General features: G+C 51.6%; 2 protein-coding genes and 1 long non-coding RNA gene across 3 annotated transcripts in view; 2 read left to right on the top strand and 1 right to left on the bottom strand.

The window, feature by feature from the left end:
- Positions 1–17: 17 nt before the first annotated feature.
- Positions 18–4,718, top strand: GFER (growth factor, augmenter of liver regeneration). The gene is made up of 3 exons (XM_085074335.1): positions 18–234; positions 714–925; positions 1,902–4,718. The coding sequence occupies exons 1-3, from the start codon at positions 40–42 to the stop codon at positions 2,062–2,064; spliced, it is 570 nt and encodes a 189-aa protein (XP_084930461.1). The 5' UTR covers positions 18–39; the 3' UTR covers positions 2,065–4,718.
- A 4,009-nt stretch (positions 4,719–8,727) lies between these two features.
- Positions 8,728–10,661, bottom strand: LOC146430566 (uncharacterized). The gene is made up of 3 exons (XR_014855035.1): positions 10,054–10,661; positions 9,874–9,936; positions 8,728–9,766 (listed from the first exon to the last, which is right to left on the bottom strand). It is a non-coding gene; the product is annotated as an uncharacterized LOC146430566 (long non-coding RNA).
- A 455-nt stretch (positions 10,662–11,116) lies between these two features.
- The window catches only part of SYNGR3 (synaptogyrin 3), an 18,163-nt gene continuing 10,688 nt past the window's right edge, over positions 11,117–18,591 (top strand). Inside the window, exon 1 of the mRNA XM_085074334.1 lies at positions 11,117–11,263. Coding sequence (XP_084930460.1) covers positions 11,165–11,263 — 99 coding nt within the window. The 5' untranslated portion in view covers positions 11,117–11,164. The remainder of the gene's footprint in view (positions 11,264–18,591) is intronic.

Raw genomic sequence — 18,591 nt, 5'->3', positions numbered from 1 at the left:
GCATGGCGCCGCCCCGGCCCGTGCTGCACCGCGGGCAACATGGCGGCGCCCAGCGAGGGCCGCCCCGGCCGCGGCTCCGCGCCCTTCCCGGGCACCGACAGCGGCTCCTTCCCCTTCCCCTTCGCCGTCCCGCACGGCGCGCCGGGGGAGCAGCCCAAGAAGCCGTGCCGAGCCTGCACGGATTTCAAGAGCTGGCTCCGCGAGCAGAGGAAGCAGGCGGCCCCGGGCGGCGCGGTGAGGCTTTACCGCGGAGGGATGGCGGGAGCTTCTCCTGGAACCCCGGGTGACCCACAGTCCCTGCAGAGCTCCCTCAGCCCTCCGTCCTGTCCCCTCTAGGGGGATGGGGCTGCGTGTGCCGCTCAGGATGTGAAGGAGCAAGGGACAGGGTTCCCTTCAGTGAGAATGGGAAGGGGATCTGCATCTTCTCCCCGGGCGTGAGGGGGCTTTGCCGTGTCCCCGCTGAGAGCTTGAGGGGGCTCTGCAATGTCCCCTGAGGGTGTGAAAGGGTCTCTGCCTTGTCCTTTCCGAGGGTGTGAGGGGAGCTCTGCCATGTTCCGATTGATGTGTGAAGAGAGGCTCTGCAGTGTCCCTCAGAGGGTGTGAGGGGACCTCTGCCATATCCTCACTAAGGCTGCCAAGGACCTGTTCCCCTCATGTCACCTGTTTCCCCGCCACCCCCTGCTGTCCCTTCACACTCCTCTGTCCCGCTGCAGGACGTGGCAGTCACAGAGGACAAGGAGCCTCCTCCGGACTGTCCCCTGGACAGCGAGCAGCTGGGCCGCAGCACCTGGGCCTTCCTGCACACCATGGCTGCATACTACCCTGACCGGCCCTCGGCGACACAGCAGAGGGAGATGAGGGACTTCATCAACCTCTTCTCCAAGTTCTACCCCTGCGAGCACTGCGCCGAGGATCTGAGGGAGAGGTGAGTTTCCTCAGTGGGTTTTTTGAGGATCTGAAGGACAGGTGAGTGGCCTTCGGGTTTTTTTAAGATCTGAAGGACTGGTGAGTTTCCTTAGCATGTTTTTTGAGGCTCTGAAGGACAGATGACTGGGCTTTGGGTTTTTTGAGGATCTGAAGGACAGGTGAGTTTCCTCAGTGGGTTTTTTTGAGGATCTGAGGGAAAGGTGAATGTCCTAAGCAGGTTTTTTGAGGATCTGAGGGAAAGGTGAGTAGCCTCGGCAGGTTTTTCAGCTGAAGAGGCTTGCCAGAAGTGCTGGGCTGCAGCAGCTATTTTGCATATCAGCTCTTCCTGCACTTGGGCTTTGTAGCTACCTGAACTGGTTTCTTCCATTATTGCATCAATCACAGATGCACTTACTCAAAAAGCAAACACCTGTCCTCGTGCTGTTGGCTTCCGTGCTGCCTCCAAGGCTTCCCTGAGGCAATTGCAGAGTTCTCTGGTTCAAACTGGGTTTGTGAACAGTTGTGGAATTAGACTGGGACTTGGAATGATTTGGTTTTCAGGAGACAAGTGTTCTACCTTCAAAAATCCACTGTATTGGCAATCTCAGTAGTGGAGGCAAAGGCTGAAATGGGCCGTGGTGTTTGATCTAGGGGAAGGTGTCCCTGCCCATGGCAGGGGCTTGGAATGAGATGATCTATAAAATCCTTTCCAGTCCAGATAATTCTGAGATTCTGTGATAGTGTTTTCTGCAGCTCTCAGCTTCTTTCTCAGAAGTTTCAACTCCTTCTTTCTTCTTGAACACTCAAAAAAAGTTTGAAACCTAATTATTAACTTGGCAAGCATCACTGGGCAAAATAACTGCTCCATTTTTTTCATTCATTTTCTTCTTTGTATAATTTTAATTCAGTGTTTTGATGAACTCCAGTACTTTTTGCTTTTTATCCTAGACAAGCTTTGACTCCCTTTCCATTTGTTTCCCATCCCCTGTTTGCAGATTACGGACAAACCAACCCGACACGAGCACCAGGAGTAACTTCTCCCAGTGGCTGTGTCTCCTCCACAATGAAGTGAACAGGAAGCTGGGGAAGTCAGAATTCGACTGTTCCCGAGTGGATGAGCGCTGGAGGGATGGCTGGAAGGATGGGAGTTGTGATTAACCCGGAGGGATTGCTCTGGGAGTGCAGCAGAGCAGTTCAATCCGTGTGGAGTCACTGCAGGGACAGTGGGAGTCTGTGACTCTGGTTGTGTGGGACTGATTCAGAGCTGAACCGACGCCAAAAGGAGATTGGAAAATCCTGTCCCAATAATATTTTGATAAATGGTACCAGTAATGTATTACCTGAGGGGTTGAGGCCTTACATTTGACACAGGAATTGCCAGAAACCTCTGAGATTGTGTCACTGACAAACTCATTTCATTATGACATTTCCTGATTTTGGGGGCATTTGCTTATTTTTGTGGCTGGAATTCATTTTCCCTGAACACAGTGGTGTTCTCTGCAGGCATTACCCTGATGTTTTAGAAAATGCATCTGATTGATTGTAGTTTTCATTTTGTTTGTTCTGATAGAGAAAACTCAAGCTGAGTTTTGTGCCAAGTCTGTTCCCCTGGATTTCTCTCTCCAGGATCTCCAACATTTGTTGTTACTTTTGCCTCCAGTTGCTTTGATAAAAGTCCTGAGGTCAGATACCTTTAATTTCAATACTAAAATCATGGAGCCCAGATTTCTCAGTTTGGTTTTGTCTTTTAATTTACCATGTGAGAGGACATTGCAGAAGGGGAAACTAAAGCAGGACAAAACAAACTCCTCGTCTGAGGAATGGAACAAAGCACCAACAGCATGAGTTTCAAATACTTTAAATGGACTGGTAATTTTCTCTAGATCCAGAAGTGATTTGGTGTTAAGTTCCACTGAACGACTTATTCTTAAAGCAAATAACATCTTTATGCTATGTTTAGTACATGGTATTTCTGAGATGAAATTCCTGATTGGCAAATTCCTTGCTGGCCTGGTGGATACTCTGGTATCTGATTTTTAGCTGGTGTTGTCCCCAGCTAAAAATCTCTCCAGAAAATGTCTTTACAGAGTTTGAGTCTGTAGGAACTGGGCAGAACCCAGGCTCTGTGTATTCCTAGCTCAGCTGTGCTGCATCCCTCTATTGATATCTAATTTAGATTCCAGGGAAATGGCATTATAAATACATTTACACCACAATACATATAACACGTGTCTTTTAAAAGGAGACAGTTAAAAACAGAGTCAAAATCATTTCAAGTTCTTCACATAGGTTGTGATCTCATCTCTTCCTGCACTCCTGGCTGTGAGAAGGTTGCACAAACCCTGACAACAGCAGGTTTTTTTTCCTTCTGGGCTTCCTTCTGAGGTTTCCTTGCACATTTTATTGAGCTTCCTTATCTCATGCCCCACAGCACACCTATGAATTGACTCTTGGGGTTTTTTGCAAGTGTTGACTGGAAATCTTAATGCAATGTCACCTCTTATCTGATAATTTGGTCCTCACACCACTGTGTTTGGGTCTCCTTAGTGGTCAGAGAACCAGTAAAACCTTTGGAAACACATTCTAATATTTTATGGCCCAGTCAAGTCCTTTCAAGTCGGGTCTGTTAAATCAGAATGAGACTTTTATGGACCAGTGATTTCGCAACTTTTTATGTGGTAACATTTCTAAATACAACCCCAAATGAACTGATTATCAGGTACTGCATGAAGAGTGTGATTTCTTATGGTTGAAGGTGTTATTCAGGCTATTAAAAATGCTCAGAAAATCTGCCTGCCACCATGTTGAGGTTCTTAGAACAAATAAATCCCAGCTCTTGGGTTTTGTCTTTTGGTAATAAACTCAGTCCCTATAACAAAGCCCGTTGGGATCCATTAGTGGGGAGAGGACCAACAAAAGGGCTGCAGTCCTTTCTTTTTGCAGGTGAGACCCAAATGACTCAGTTCTGTCAGGACACTTTTAGCAGCTGGGGGTGTGGGCATTTCCCTGTGGATTTGGTTGTGCTAAAGGAGGAATTTTGTGTTCTTCCATCCCAATCTGCCCTCGACTGTTCTCTGTGACAATTTCCTCACCCACGAAGCAGCTGATGAGATTTCTCCCTCATTTGCTTCAGTGTGAATGAGCAGGTTGGTGAAACATCTGTCTCATCCTTTGTCACCTTCATCCTGCCAGGGGACCAGGCTGGGCAGTTGCAGTGCTCTGTGCCAGTGCTGGGATGTGCTGGCCAGGGGTCAGGGACCAGCAGGGACACTGGAACCTCCCACCAAGCCTGTCCACTTCCTGAGAGGGAAATGAGGGTGTATCCAACACATTTGGTCACTTTGTGTGGTTCAGGGAGGTGGTGTTGGAGTGCAGGAGGAAAAGTATGTCTGTCTTGGACAGAGCCTTCAAGCTGAAGTCAGTGTCTAGCAAATCCTTCCTCAAAATGAGGCCACCAGGATGCTTTTAGGGCAGTTTCTATCTTTGCCAAGTGGCCCTTTGATAAAATCTGTGCTTGCACTCTGTTCTCTCCTGTTTTTGGCTTGACAGAAGAGCTCTGACACAGTTGTTTCTCAGGCATATCCTCATCTCTGTGGACTTGACCATGGGAGAAGTGGGGGAATTTGTTTTGCTGCTCATTTGTACCACGAGTTTTAGGCTTGGGTAAGGAATTTCTATTAGAGGTACTCATGATCATGTACAGAAAATTGTGAATCCTCTACTAAATGCACTTGATTAAATCTAGTTTTAAAAATCACTGTATTCAAATGATACTTCCTGTTCATGTAAAAATAATAAAGCAACTGAGTTCATTCCTGGTTCCTGCTGCATGGGATCTTAGGAAAAGGTATCAGGCTGTGCTGGTGTGTCTAACCTCTGCATGCCAAAATACTACTGTTATATATAAAAACCAAGATGTAGATATAATTTATATTTATGTTGATATTATTTTATTTTGGGTGGGGTTTGGTTTATATATACATATATATATGTAACAGCAGGTCCCGTGCAGGTCAGAATTTGCTTTTATATAGGGAACAGTGGGAATTTTTGTGGGATCCCAGTGATTTTTTGACTTGCTGACAGAGTGAGGGGTAGCACTGGAACTGCAAGTAGCTCAGCTCTGTTTTCTTGGTCTGGTTTGCATTCACAGCTGTACTTCACTTTTTTCCTTCTTTTTTTTTTGTTCCCTCCCAAAAGCAAAGAGCAGGGAGGCACCAGGGAATGGTCTGTTCCATGGATGGCAGGCAGACATGCAAAGCAAGCAGCAGTGCAGATGTTGGCAGAAGCAGCACTGTGCCTTTGACATTTTTCCAGGGATTAGCTGTTCCTTTGCAGTGCTTTGGGTGTACACAGCCTCCTGTTTACAGTAGGATTCCCAGGAGTTGCTTTGTTTTCTTGTGTCTTTTCCTTCAGCCTGTTCCAGGCAGTGTGGGAGATTCTTCCTGTTGCAGTTTTACAGGCTTGGAGAGGGGAAGATTCTAATTTTTCAGGGTTTTTTTTCCCCTCCCTGTGAGCTTTGATTTTGTTGGGGTTTCATTCCACTCCTGGAATCTCATCATCTGCTGCTCAGGGTTTTTTCTGAAGGATGGAGAGGAGCTGCTCAGTATTTTGAGTAGTCAGGATTAAGCACAGCCAACAAGGTGATGTGAAGTCAACTCTTGATTTTGTAGGGTAACAGGGAGAGTAATAGGGAAAGCAAAGCACAGATAAGGCATGGAGACAAATCAGTTAAAATGTAATCCAAGGGGATGAGGGTCAGCCTTGGGGCACTGATCTGGATCTGTCCCAGAACAGAAGTGTTCATGAACCCCAAATCCTGATTCCAGGCTGGCCAACACTCAGTTCAGGTGTTAATCACAGTCCAGGGATGACAGTAGTTGGCATTTTTGCAAAACTGTGGAACAATGGTTGTTTGCTAAGGATAAGTTGGATTCAGTGCCCTTCTCTGTGCTGATGCAGGTAAAAAGAACCCAACCCAGATGGACCTGATTTTGCTGTCAGTTCTGAATCTTTGTAATTACTCTTAACATTTCCACAAGCAGAATCACAGAATATCCTGAGGTGGAAGGACCCACAGGGATCATCCAAGTCCAGCTCCCAAGTCTGACTAGCCACTCCGGTGTTTGCCAAGCTTTGAAACTGTTGTGTTCCCCTTGGCAGGTGACAGTCCTGGTGAGGGGTGGCTGATCCAGCCTGGAAATTCTGCTGGCACTTCTCTGGGCACAGCAGCTGGCATGGGCTGGCACCCTGACAGTGGCCCTGGCACTGAGACCTGCCTAGTTCTGCTCTCCATTTCCACGGGCTGTGCTCAGGCGGGCTGGTGGTTTTCCTTCCAAGCACTCCAAATCCAGAAGCCTCTCCCGATCCCAGTTTTCCCTCCCATACAGCACATCCCGTGATGCTCCTTGGCTTCTGTCTGTGGCTGCAGTGTGCTTCCCGCGGAGGACTACAGGGGAAATTCGCTTTACATCTGACCGAGCCAACAGTAGAGGGCAACAGAGGAGGTATTTCCATGTAGTTCTGTGCATTTCCTTGCATTTCCTTCACTTTCCTGTCTCTTACCTTTCTCTGGAACAGATTGCTCCAGATACCAAATATTTTGCCTCATCCTAGTCCCTTTCTTGTGGTTTCAGGAGGAGATTTTCATGCTTTCAATTGCTTTTCAAACTAGTGTGTAAACATCTTGTATCATCACCTGCTCTGCTCTGCATGGTTGAAAAGGTGGGAAGAAATCCCACAGTTTCATGGGAGTTTTGCTTTGGGTTAGCAGATCTGTGAGAAAGAGCTGAGTTCATTTAACATCTGTCCCACCAGGCAGCTATTTCATGCATCTCCCCAAAGCTTCTATGCTTCACAGAACATAAAAATTTAGGTCTAAACTCAAGATGAAGATTTGCCTTGTAAATTCTGAGTATGCTCAGGCAAAGCTGGGCTTTCCCTGCTTTTTCCATCCAGGTGTGCAAAAAAAAAAAGTGGATTCTGCGACTGTGCCTCATGTTCTGCTGCTTCAATGGGGTAAAGGATATACAAGGTATAAAAGACAAGGCCCACGTGGCCAGAGCAGGTGGCTGGAGGCTCTAGAGATCAAAATTCAGTTCTTTTTTAGTCATAAGCTTCTTGCTAGACACCAGGTAAGTCACTTCATCTTCTGCAGCCACACTTCCACTTCTGCAAAAGGGGGGTAAAAATAGCTGTTAGGGCAGCCTTCGCTTGTGGTTCCTATTTAGATGAAAATCTCTTTCAGGGCGGCTGTTTTAATGTGCTTGGGCTGCACAGACCTGAGAGTGTTCACTGTTAAAAAACCACTCAGGTCCATCCATCCATCCATCCATCCATCCATCCATCCATCCCACAAATCTCCTTTACATCAGGTTGCATCCTGCTGGTGAATCTGAGGACCTGTTAGTGTTGTGTTAAGAAACAAATCTTTTCTTCTTTTCAGTGTATTTTGGCAGCAAAGCTTGAATGCAGCTCAAGTGAGAGCTGTGGAAGCTCTTCATGGCCAGCATGGCTTGAGCTGCTCCATGTCCTTGTTCCTGCCAGCTCTGCTCACCTTGTCCCACAGCTGCAGGTGACAAACACCAAAGTCACCTGCTTGGCTGGCACGTCCCCAGCACGATGGGCCTTGCTGGTGTGCTCCTGGGGAGGCCAGTTTGGGGAACAAAAAGGGACTTTATCCCCTTTTTTCAAGCTCCTCCCAAGGAGCAGTGGCTGAATCAGATTAGATGCCAAAACCCCCCAGCTTTTCATGCTGTGAGATATTTGGAGGAGCAGATGCTGAGTTTCCCCCTGAGCCGTTGAGGCCAGGGCTGCACCACTGAGAGGCGTTTTGAAACCCTTTGGGGTTTGGTTCAGTTTGGGTTTTACGCAAGCACTGAGATAAGAACTCTCCTGTTCAAAGCTAATGCTACCTCAATTCACTGAGTTCTGTTATCCCAATCTTCCCCTGATGATTTCAGTTAGTAAAGTTTTCCACAGGTTTTTTTCTGGCACACTTATCCTGGGTTTATCCAAGTGCAGTACTGAATCCCACCTGAGAAATGCTTCACAAGTGGATGAGTAACTGGGTAATAAATGATCTCCCAGATATTTTTGGATGTCTCAGGGTGGAAGGCATGAAGAGCTTTCTAGTGATAGTGGGCTAAAGTATTGCTCATCAGGAAGCCCATTCTCTCTACCACTGGGCCCTATGGACTTCTAAGCTCCTCTCAACATTCCCATCAACTCTTGTTTTCCTAATGGCTGAAAGGAGCATCAGCCAAGCTCTAATGAATGGCAAGCAAAGCATTTCAGAGCACCAGCTAAACAAACATCTCTCAAAGTGCTGCTTCAAGCCTGCTGCCCAGGGAATGTGAAGGACAAGCTGTTTTCCCACCCACGCCCAGGCCAGGGCAGGGTCAGACCTCAGGGAGCTGCTGGAGTTGGTGGCTGCAATTTGTGTCCAGAGCCTGTCCAGCTCCCTTGGGCCAGGCACTGGGAGTGATTCACATTTTATTGCCAAACACACTTTGTTGGAGCTGCTCCCAGAACAAGGAGGTGTCCCACTGCTATTCCCACCTGGAGCACTGTCCAGCTCTGGCGTGTTCCCCTGGAGAAGAGAAGGATCCAGGGAGACCTCAGAGCTCCTTCCAGGCCCTAAAGGGTCCTGATCCCAGTCTGTTTGGCTAACCCAAACAGGTTTTGAAGAAGGAGAAAGCCCACATCTTGTCTCCAGGCTGTCATGTCCACATTCTTAGATGTGAGAAAACTTGATGGCTTTTTTTGTGATAGAGTCAAAGATAAGAAGTTGTCGTGACCAGAAGAAGCAGAAAGCAAATACAGGTTTTCCACCACCTTTAATTAAACTCATATAAAACAAAAACGTGGGCAGATCTAGGGCAGTTGTCTGTGTGCTGCTCTGTTTGTTCCCTGTCCCTGAAATCCAGGGGGAATGGTAAATGCAGACAAAACTTGTTCAGACTGAACAAATGCTCTGAGAAGTGCCATTTCCAAATGCTGCTGTTCTCCATTTGATGGGGAAAACGTGGAAGGTGCAATATCCTTCCCCATTATTGGCTGGCTCTGTGCATCCGTTGATTTGCAATAGGAAGTGAGACAGAAAGATAGTTTGTATGTGGGCTAGAGATACCTCCTGTGCTTTATCTGAGCTGTAGCAGGGCAGAAAACTGGCACCCCATGATGTGGGAAATGGTGTATAAACACTGCACACAGCAGAAGTTGAGGGGATGAACCCCAAAAAATGGCAAGTTTAGGAGCAGGGGTTCCAGTGCCTGGTGCCTTGAAGGGTATAAACCACATATCTGTCTGGAAATGGTCATGATTTGTTCTAGGGCAGCATCTCCAAGTTTCAGGCAATATCCTGGTCCCTTGTGCTTTGCATAATCCAAAATACTCCTGTTCCAGTTGGGACAGATGAGCTGGGCAAGACATGTTAGAAAGAGGGAGAAAAAAGTGTCTTTCCCAACATCACCAGAAAACCAGGAGCAGACCCCAGAGGTCCAGCTGAATCCCTGGAACATTCTGCTTCCCTGGCACTTCCCAAGAGCAGGGCAGCCCTTGCCATCATACCAGTCTCTGGGATGATGGATTTGGGATGGTTTGTTCCCAAAGCACGAAACTGATTGTTGAGGATGCTGAAACAGCTGCTTCTAAACTGCTGAAGCTGATTGAAAATCCCACCTCGGGTAATCCTTTCAAGTTAATTTGGTCTTTGTTCCTGACCTGCAATTCAGGGATGAGCTGGCAGTGATGCTCTTGGCACTGGGGAACCATCCCTGGCCAGCTCCACGAGACATCCTGCCAGCAGAAAGCAGGAGGGACAAACCTGCCGTTCTCTTCATGGCCACTTCATTTTTGCCTAGTAAAATGTGATGGTTACTGAGCTGGTGGCATTGAGGAATGAAGGGCTGAATTTTGCTTTTCCTGCTGCGAGTCAGAAATAGACCTGGAGAGATGATGACTCACCTGTAATGGAGAAAAACTGCATGGCATCACCATGAGCTCGAACAGTTCAATCCTGACTCCAGCCTGCCAGAAAGAACAGAGTAACAAAGCTGCAAAAGGCCAAAAGGAGCTGGAAACAGGATCCAGCACGGAGGAATCCTTCATTCTGCAGCTGCACTGTGTGTGAGGGGTGTGACACACCTGCCACACAGGTGCCCCGTGTGCTGTGGCAGTGACACTGTCCCTGTGCCCACGGTCCCCACGGGCAGTGGGGCTGCAGGAGAGCTGTGCTGGGGCCGGGAGAAGCCCCCAGCCCCGCAGCCCCGTGCCAGCAGGGCGGGAGTGCTCCTCCTCCCTGCGCCTTTCCCTGCAGCTCCCGTCCGAAGCAGGGATGATGTCAGAGTTGTCATGGCATCGGTATCTATGGAACCGGGAGCAGCATCGCCGTGCTGCGAAACTAACTCGGGAGATGGTCCTGGAGCCGCGGGGGGAACTCCCTTCCTAATCATTGAGGGGTTCCCTCCCAGGTTCTTCAATTCCTCCCTCCTGCTGTCCATGGGGAGGGAGCAGGGATGGGGCTTGGCCTCTTGCCGTCCCATGGCAGCTCTGGGTGTCTCAATTCGTGCGGAGAGCAAGAGTTCAGCCCCATCCCTTTTCACTTCCCTTTTCTTGCACCAGCTAGCCATGGGTGTGCAACAGCAACGAGCAGCTGCCAAACCTTGCCCTGTGCTCTCGGCCAAAGGCCCCGGTGAGAGGCCAGCAGAGCCCCTGGCTCGTGCCAGGTCTGAGCGCCCTGTCACAGTGTCACAGTGCCCAAGCCCATAGCTCGGTGACAGTGGCTGTCCCACTGTCACAGTGGCCATGCCTGCATCTCGGTGCCAGTGCCTGTCACAGTGTCACACTGCCCGTACCCACTGTTTGGTGACAGCGGCTGTCACACTGTCACACTGCCCGTGCCCACATCGCGGTGACAGCGGCTGTCACAACGCCTGTGCCCACATCGCGGTGACAGCGGCTGTCACAACGCCTGTGCCCACACCGCGGTGGCAGCGGCTGTCACAGTGTCACAGTGCCCGCAGCCCCATCGCGGTGCCCGGGGCGCGCAGCTCGGTCTCGCTGCGGCGGGAGCGCGCCCCGCGCCGGCCGCGCGCACCTGGCCGCGCGCACCTCCCGTCCCCCCCGCCCGCCGGGTGGTTCCTCCCTTCGCCCGCACGCGGCGCTGCGGACGAGCCCACGAGGGAGGGGCGCGGGGGGGGCCGGGCGGGCAGGCGCGGCTGGGCTCGGCTGGGCGCGGAGCGGGCGGCGGGGGAAGATGGAAGGAGCGTCCTTCGGAGCGGGCCGGGCTGGGGGGGCCATCGACCCCGTGGATTTCCTCAAGCAGCCGCAGACCCTGCTCCGGGTGACCACCTGGGTAAGGCGGAACGGCCGCGGACGCGCGGGGCTGGGCAGCGGCGGTGCGGGGAGAGCGGCCGGCGCGGCGGGCAGTGCCCGGGAGATGGGTAGTGTCTGAGCGATGGGCAGCGACGGGGCCATGGGCAGTGCCGGAGCGATGGGCAGTGCCCGGGAGATGGGCAGCGCGGGTGCATCGTGCCCACCGCCGGTGCATCGTGCCCGGTGCTCGGTGCGGTGCCGGTGCGGTGCTCGGTGTGATGCTCGGAGCGATACTGGTGCCGGTGCGGTGCCCGGTGCGATGCTCGGTGTGATGCTCGGTGCGGTGCTCGGTGCAGTGCGATGCCGGTGCTCGGTGTGATTCTCGGTGCGGTGGCGGTGCGATGCCCGGTGCGGTGCCCGGTGCGGTGCCCGGTGCGATGCCCGGTGCGGTGCTCGGTGCATCGTGCCCGGTGCGGTGCGGTGCCGGTGCGATGCTCGGTGCGATGCTCGGTGCGGTGCCCGGTGCGATGCTCGGTGCGGTGCCCGGTGTCGCTGCGGCGGTGCTGCCCAGCCCCGCGGGCCGTTCCGGCTCTCGGGGGAGCTGGCAGGGAGTTTCCTCGGGAACGGGGCAGGGATGCGCCGCTGCCGCTCTCCCGCTCGGTGCTGGAGGATGGGGCTCGGAGCAGAAGGCAGAGGACATTTTCCTGCCTTCCGCGCTCCGTGCATGCGTGTGTGTGACAGAAATCCGGCAGCCAGCCCTGCCCAGCTCCCCCGTGCTGCTGGAAGGATGTCATGTTGTTTGGACGTCTCCCATCTGTGAATTCCCACCGCGGAGCAGGGAGCAGGGGCTGGAATGGAAGGCTTTGGTGGTCCATACCAGGCAGCACAGGGAGCCGTGGTGCCTGGATGCCCCGGGCTAAGGGTAGCCCCTAATTTGCCTCCCCCAGCCTGGCTTTTTGCTGAGGTCTGTGAGTGTGCAGGGCCTTGGGAGGTCGGGAATGCCAGGTCCTTCCCAAAAAACCCAGTGGGAAGGCTCTGCCTGGCTCTCACCTGGCTCCAGTGCTTGGCTGGGGGCTGTGGATGAGCCGAGCTGGGCTTGGAGCTTGTCCTCGCCCCTGTCACACCTGTGCTGGCTCTGTGTCACCTCTGGCAGCGTTCAGGGCAGGCAGGGAGCAGAGGAAAGGTGTGATGAGGAGGTGCAGCCCCCCCAGCTGCCCTCCCAGCCGCTGTGTCCGTGGGGCTCCCTGGGCTGGGATGCCCTGGCCGAGGCCGTGAGCTGCACAACAGGAGCAATTCCAGCTGCAATCACATGCTCACAACTCAGCCACATGCTGCAGTGTGCTGCTGGATGGGAGCTGCTGTCCTCCCAGGGCTTGGGGAAAGCCCACAACTCCATTGCTGGGGAAGAATGTGGGCCAGGGATGGATCTGGGGCATCCAGCTTGGTGTGGATGGGGCATTTTGGGCACGGTTCAGCTGCCAGGCAGCAGTTGTTGCCTAGAAGAAAACTTGGTCTGGATCCTCCCTGAGTGGCAAACTGCAGGCAGTGATGCTGGATTTGGGTACAATTAGTTAAATCTGACCCACTGGTGGTGAGTTAGACCCCTTCTGAAATAAATGTGTCACCTTGGACCCAGAGACATCTGAATTGGGCACTGCTGGGAAGCAGGACCAGAATGTGGAATACAGACACAAAAATAAAATCCCAGCTTAGAAAATATTCCTGTATATATTCACTGGTTTATTCAGTGGCAAAGTCGCTCATTTCATGGCTCTGTGTTCCCAGGGAATCAGTGAAAAATGAGTGCATCAAGTTAACCTCACTCAAGTGCAGAAGCCACCAGTGTGGACAGACGTGGGATGAGCACAGTGCTACCCCGTGAATGTTTGCAATATTCAGAGTTGGCTCCAAAGCCCTCTGAGCAAACAGAGAGTTTTTTTCTCTTTTCAGTGGGCTGGGGATGAGGCTGTGGAAACTCCTGTGGAAAGTCCCTTTGGAACCCTTTTCCCAGGTCTCACATTTGCTGATCCTGGCAGTTCAGAGCCCCTGCTTGGCTGCTGCAGCCCAGTTACTCTTGCCTTGAACCAGTCCAGCATTTCTGGCTCCTTTCCAGCGTGAGCTGGGGCTGCAGGGAGAGCTGTGAGGGGATTCCCTTCCCACCTGCTGGCTCTTGTGCCTGGCTTCCTCCTGAGCTGTTGCTTTGCTGCTCTTGCCAGACCAAACCCGTGTGAGGATGGAGTGTGGCTGGAGGAGGCAGCCTGGAGGCTTTGCTGGTGTCTCTCCTGTGTTTCTGTGCTGCCCTGGCACTCGTGGCTGCTGTCCTGGTGAGTGTGGCAGTGCTGTGGCACATGGTGATGTCCATGCTGGTGGCCAGGCAGGAGCTCAGAGCGATGCCCACCCTGCCTGACTCCCAGAGCAAACAGAACCTTTGATCCCAGGGGGATGAGATGAGCACAGAGCAGCCAGGGGTGTTATTCAGCAAGCCCTAGCTGAGGCGGGGAGGGTGGTGAAGATCAGGCTTTGAGGTGGGTTTTCTTCACGTGGTTTTCCTTCCTGTGCCTCAGTGGTGCATCTTGGTAGCTGAGCAGTTGATCCCACGGTGGAGATGTGATCCTTGCTCTGTGGGATCTCAGGTTTCCTTGGGAGAAAAGGAGGGAGCTGCCTGGTTTGGGTGGGGTGGGGATGATGGAGAAATCCCCCAGGGATTTTGGCCAACCTCAGGTGCCTGAGGTGAGTGACTCGTGCTGATCTGGCTGATGGCCACTGCTGGGGCTTCCCAGGGAGCCACACCACAGCAGGGTCCAGTTCCCTTGGTGACTCCAGTGGCAGCCTTGGGGACCTCGTGCTGGCAAACACCAAAGGGCCTGGCAGGTGAATGGTGACTTCAGCACAGAAATCCCCAAATGGCAGTGGTGGCCAAAGGGGATTCCTGGCTGTGCCTCACACAACAACCTCCCCCTGACAGAGTAATCCTGACTATCTGAGGGGAAAAAACCACTCCTGGCTTGAGCTGTAAAATCAAAAGCTGGAAAGAACCATTTAACAGTTCCTCATTCATCTCTTCCCCCTCTGTCTTATGCAGTTTGTCAGATGAAGATGTGATGGCTCTTGTGGTTTCCTTTTGAGACATTTTTTGCACTGCAAAACAGAGTCGATATTCATGACGGACGCCTGCAGAATCATGAGTTCCTTTCTCTGTGACTGCCCGTGCCAGCCAGACTTTCAAGTGGCCACTCAGCTTTGCAGGACAATTGTTCATTTAACATGGGCTTAGGGTTGGCTTTTAAAAGCAGTTTTGGAAAACATTCTGGTAAACTTTTTCAGCAATTCCTGTGATTTCGTGCAGAGCAGCAGCAAAAGCATGGTACCGTCAGTGAACCCTCATCCCCCTCCACTCACCCATCCAATCCCATCCCATCCCATCCCATCCCATCCCATCCCATCCCATCCCATCCCATCCCATCCCATCCCATCCCTGGAACTCAGCAGGAGAAATGCAAGGAATAAGCTCTGGATGGCTCCTCGGGGGATTCACTGACTCCCAAGCACTTGGGGCTCTGAGGGAAGAGTTTCTCTGGTGCTTCAGGAGCCACAGCAATGCTCAGAGTCATTAGCATGATCTGAGCTGCTTCAGACTTCCTAACCACTTTTCAGAAGGGTCATCAGATTTCTGCCTTAATTTTCTCTTTCTGTAGGCTGTGGATTAGAGGCAGAACTTAAACTGAACATTTTGGTAATGGAATTATGGGGAAGCTGTGCTTCATCTGGGCTTAAAAGGGTTCTGAATTGTCATGCTCCTGTCATCTGTGGTTTCAAGCACTGCTGCTGTGCCATGTGCTCAGATTGCAGGACGAGATTAGGAGCCTTGAATGGACTCTGTGTCTCAGCCAGCATCTCTTACCACATCAGAGAAAGTAATTCAGGAAAAATCAGTCATGTGGTCGTCAATGTACATCCTCCCGAGCTGATTAGCCTGGTGGACATGAACTTAGACCTGTTCCAGCCAGCATCAGACCACCTCCTTCTGTGCCAGCAACCACGCCAGGTCTCCCCTTCGTGGTCCTCCTGTAGTCCTGTGGGAGATCTGGCAGTGCTTGAAGCAGAGCTTTGGTCTTCACACCCTCCAATAAATTATGCAGATCCATGCTGGAAACTTCCCTGTGAGTGACAACTGTGAAGATAAACTGGAGAGGGACCCAGGACCTGGTTCCCCAGGATCTGAGCTGGGTGGGTGTGTGGATCTGGAGCCTGGCCCTGTCCCAAGGGTCCCACTCAGCCCTGAGCAGGGAATCTGTGCCAGATCCATGCCCAGCCCAGCCCAGGGGCTTAGTGGGGCTTAGGGAAACACTTGGTGCTCAGCAGGATTTGGCCTGTGCTAATTTGACCTTAATTGTTTTCCCTTCTTGTTGGATGTCCATCCTTCCCTTGCTGGGCTCCAGGAGGGCAGGGAGCTGAGCACAGGCTTTGTCTCCCTGCAGAGAGTGAGGAATCACCCCGAGGTCACTTCTGGCTCTCTGCACGTTTTCTTTGTGCCCACATGGAGAGGCACAGCAGAGGAAAGGAGCTCTGGATTATTTCTCCCCGTGCATTACATTTCCTGGATGCTGACATTAATGGTTGCTTGCGTGTGGAGCCACAGCCAGGTTCTGCAGCCTCCTACAGCCCCTAAAACACCTTCTGCTGGTGGTTTTTATAGGTCCCAAATCCAGGCACAGTGCCTCAGCAGTGGAAACATCTCACCTTAAAATGGCTGACAGCTCCCACCGAAGCTCCCAGCTCGTGCTCTCTCGTGTTATTTGCTTTTTGTTTTCCTTGCCTGGCTCTGCTCAGGCTGTGAGGTCTTCTGAAGCACATTTTGGGTGTTGGGCTGCAGAGAGCTGAAAAATGAGTGTGTGGTGGGGATGAAAAATGTGTACATGCTGTGGTCCAGCCTGCTCGAGCTCCAGGAGGGAGCAGGGACCTGCAGAGCAAAATTCCAGAGGCAAGGCAGGCAGCCTGGCCAGCCAGTGTCCTCCACGTGGTGAAAACACCAAGAGAGGTCCCAGTTTGTCCCTGGCTTGGTGGAAGCCCAGCTCCCTTTTCCTGAGCAGCTCATGTGGAAGCTTTGCCAGGGAGGATGGAATTTTCCCCAGGAGTGGCTGGAGAGAATTCAGTTTTCTCCCTGTGCCTTGCAAGGCTTCACCCAGGAAGAGCAGAATTGGTTGCTGTTGGGTCGTTCAGCTGGAAAATGGAGTGTCCTGTGAAGGCTTCTTGGCAAATCCTCTGAGATCCTGCTCAGGCCCATAAAATCTCGCTCACAGTGGAAAATCTGACCTTGTATTTTCTTTTTCAAGGCACTGGTGAGCTGGTTGGGGGTTTGAGCCACTGTGGTTTGCTGAGGTGATTGGGGAAATGCACTTGTTTGGCATGAACTTTAAAAAAACACAGGGGGGGTTTATTTCCCTGCCCACATTTATTTCACCTACCCACATTTTCCTAAAATAAAAGCACTTTTTCATCCGTACTTAGAGAGACACCACCAAATCTATTCTCATTGAAATGTTTCACCAGCACCAGTGGGGTTTTTAAGAAAAACCATAACATTGCACTCCTGGGGCGAGGGAGAGAAAACCCATGGAAAGGCACATTTTGGCAGGAATATTTCAGCCAGTGCTGATGTTTTGAGCTCATCTATCAAATGTGTGGCCATAGAATTTGTTGCTGCTTTGACCTCTCAAAGAGAAGCTGCTTGTCCCACATTTTGTACGTTAAAATGTAATTTTGGGGACCTCATGGGTTGAGGCATTTGCCTTGTCTGGCAGCAGGGAGGATGCTTTGCTTTCCAAAATCCTTTGGAGCTGGAAGTGATAAAACATCCTTTTAAATCCAAACATCAACAGTTCCAGGTGTGCAAAGCTGGGCAGGCACCACACACCTGTGCTGTGTCATCCTTAATTGTATTTTTGGGATCTCCCCCTCACCCTCCAAAGCTCTGGGCTCCCAGCAGGCTCCCCAAAGCCTGGAGAAGGCTGTTAATCCCAGGAGAGCTGAGTGAAACTTTCAGAGAAGCTGAGTACAAGTTTGCTGGCCTGCCAGAGAAGTAATCGTGTGGAATCAGAGCTCCTCAATTATTCATGCTTTCCAGAATCGCATTATTTCTTCCAGGGCCTGTTTTATAAATGCTGCTGCTATTTCTGATGGTAAATAACAATTTTGCATTATTTATGAACTGATTTTTACAACTGCTGATGTTACAGCTGCTGCCAAAGCTCTGGGAAAACTGTTACTGCTGTTTGTTGTTGTTTTTTCCTTAAACGCAGCCCATCTTGTTTTGTGCATGGTGATGGTGGTGGTGATAGTGATGATGGTGATGATGATGGTGTGGTGGTCATGGTGTGATGGTGGTGATGGTGATGATGGTATGGTGGTGATGGTGGTGATGATGGTATGGTGGTCATAGTGTGATGGTGATGATGGTATGGTGGTCATAGTGTGATGGTGATAATGGTGGTGATGGTGGTGGATGGTGGTGGATGGTGGTGATGATGATGGTGGTGATGGTGGTGGATGGTGTGGTGGTCATAGTGTGATGGTGATGGTGGTGATGATGGTGATGATGGTGTGGTGGTCATAGTGTGATGGTGATGATGGTGTGGTGGTCATAGTGTGATGGTGATGATGGTGTGGTGGTCATAGTGTGATGGTGGTGATGGTGATGATGATGGTGATGATGGTGTGGTGGTCATAGTGTGATGGTGATGATGGTGGTGATGATGGTGGTGATGATGATGATATGATGATGGTGATGATGGTGACGATGATGACGACGATGATGATGATGATGATGAAGATCCTCCCAAGTGCTCACAAAGTGCTGCACCATGGAGGAGCAGGGTGCAGGTGCCAGGGGGTGACCTGGGTGACCCTTGAGCTCCTGGCTGATGCTCGGGGCTGACCTGAGCCAGGGAGGGATGTGGGGCAGGACCCTGGGCTGTGGTTAAATTCCAAGAGGAGGAAGAGGAGAAGGTCCTTGTCCCAGTGTTCTGTTAAAGATGAGCTTTGGGGGTTCTGCTCCGTTTCCCCCACTCAGTGACACGCCTTCCCCAGGAGCATGGGGCTGCAGGAGGTGACACAGGTGACTGTGAGACACATCAGCTGGGCTTTGTCCTGTGTTTCCCAGCCTGCTGCCTCCGTGTCACCTGTCCCTGTCTCGTGCCTGTGTCGTGCTGTTCCTGCAGGTGCAGCAGGAGCCAATCGTGCTCTGTTCCTGTTCCCAGCTGCTCCCAGGAGAGCTGGAAGAGCTTCTTATCTCTCCTGCTGCATCCCTGGCCTCCAGCTGTGTCCTGGGAGCCAGCAGGGATGTTCAGGGATGTGGGAGCTGGTGCTGGC

Source organism: Lichenostomus cassidix, chromosome 14 (genome assembly GCF_008360975.1).
Source record: "Lichenostomus cassidix isolate B80296 chromosome 14, HeHo_3.0, whole genome shotgun sequence".
Lineage (NCBI taxonomy): Eukaryota > Metazoa > Chordata > Aves > Passeriformes > Meliphagidae > Lichenostomus > Lichenostomus cassidix.
The sequence above is the reverse complement of the archived record's forward strand: the minus strand, read 5'-3'. Positions and strand labels throughout refer to the sequence as shown.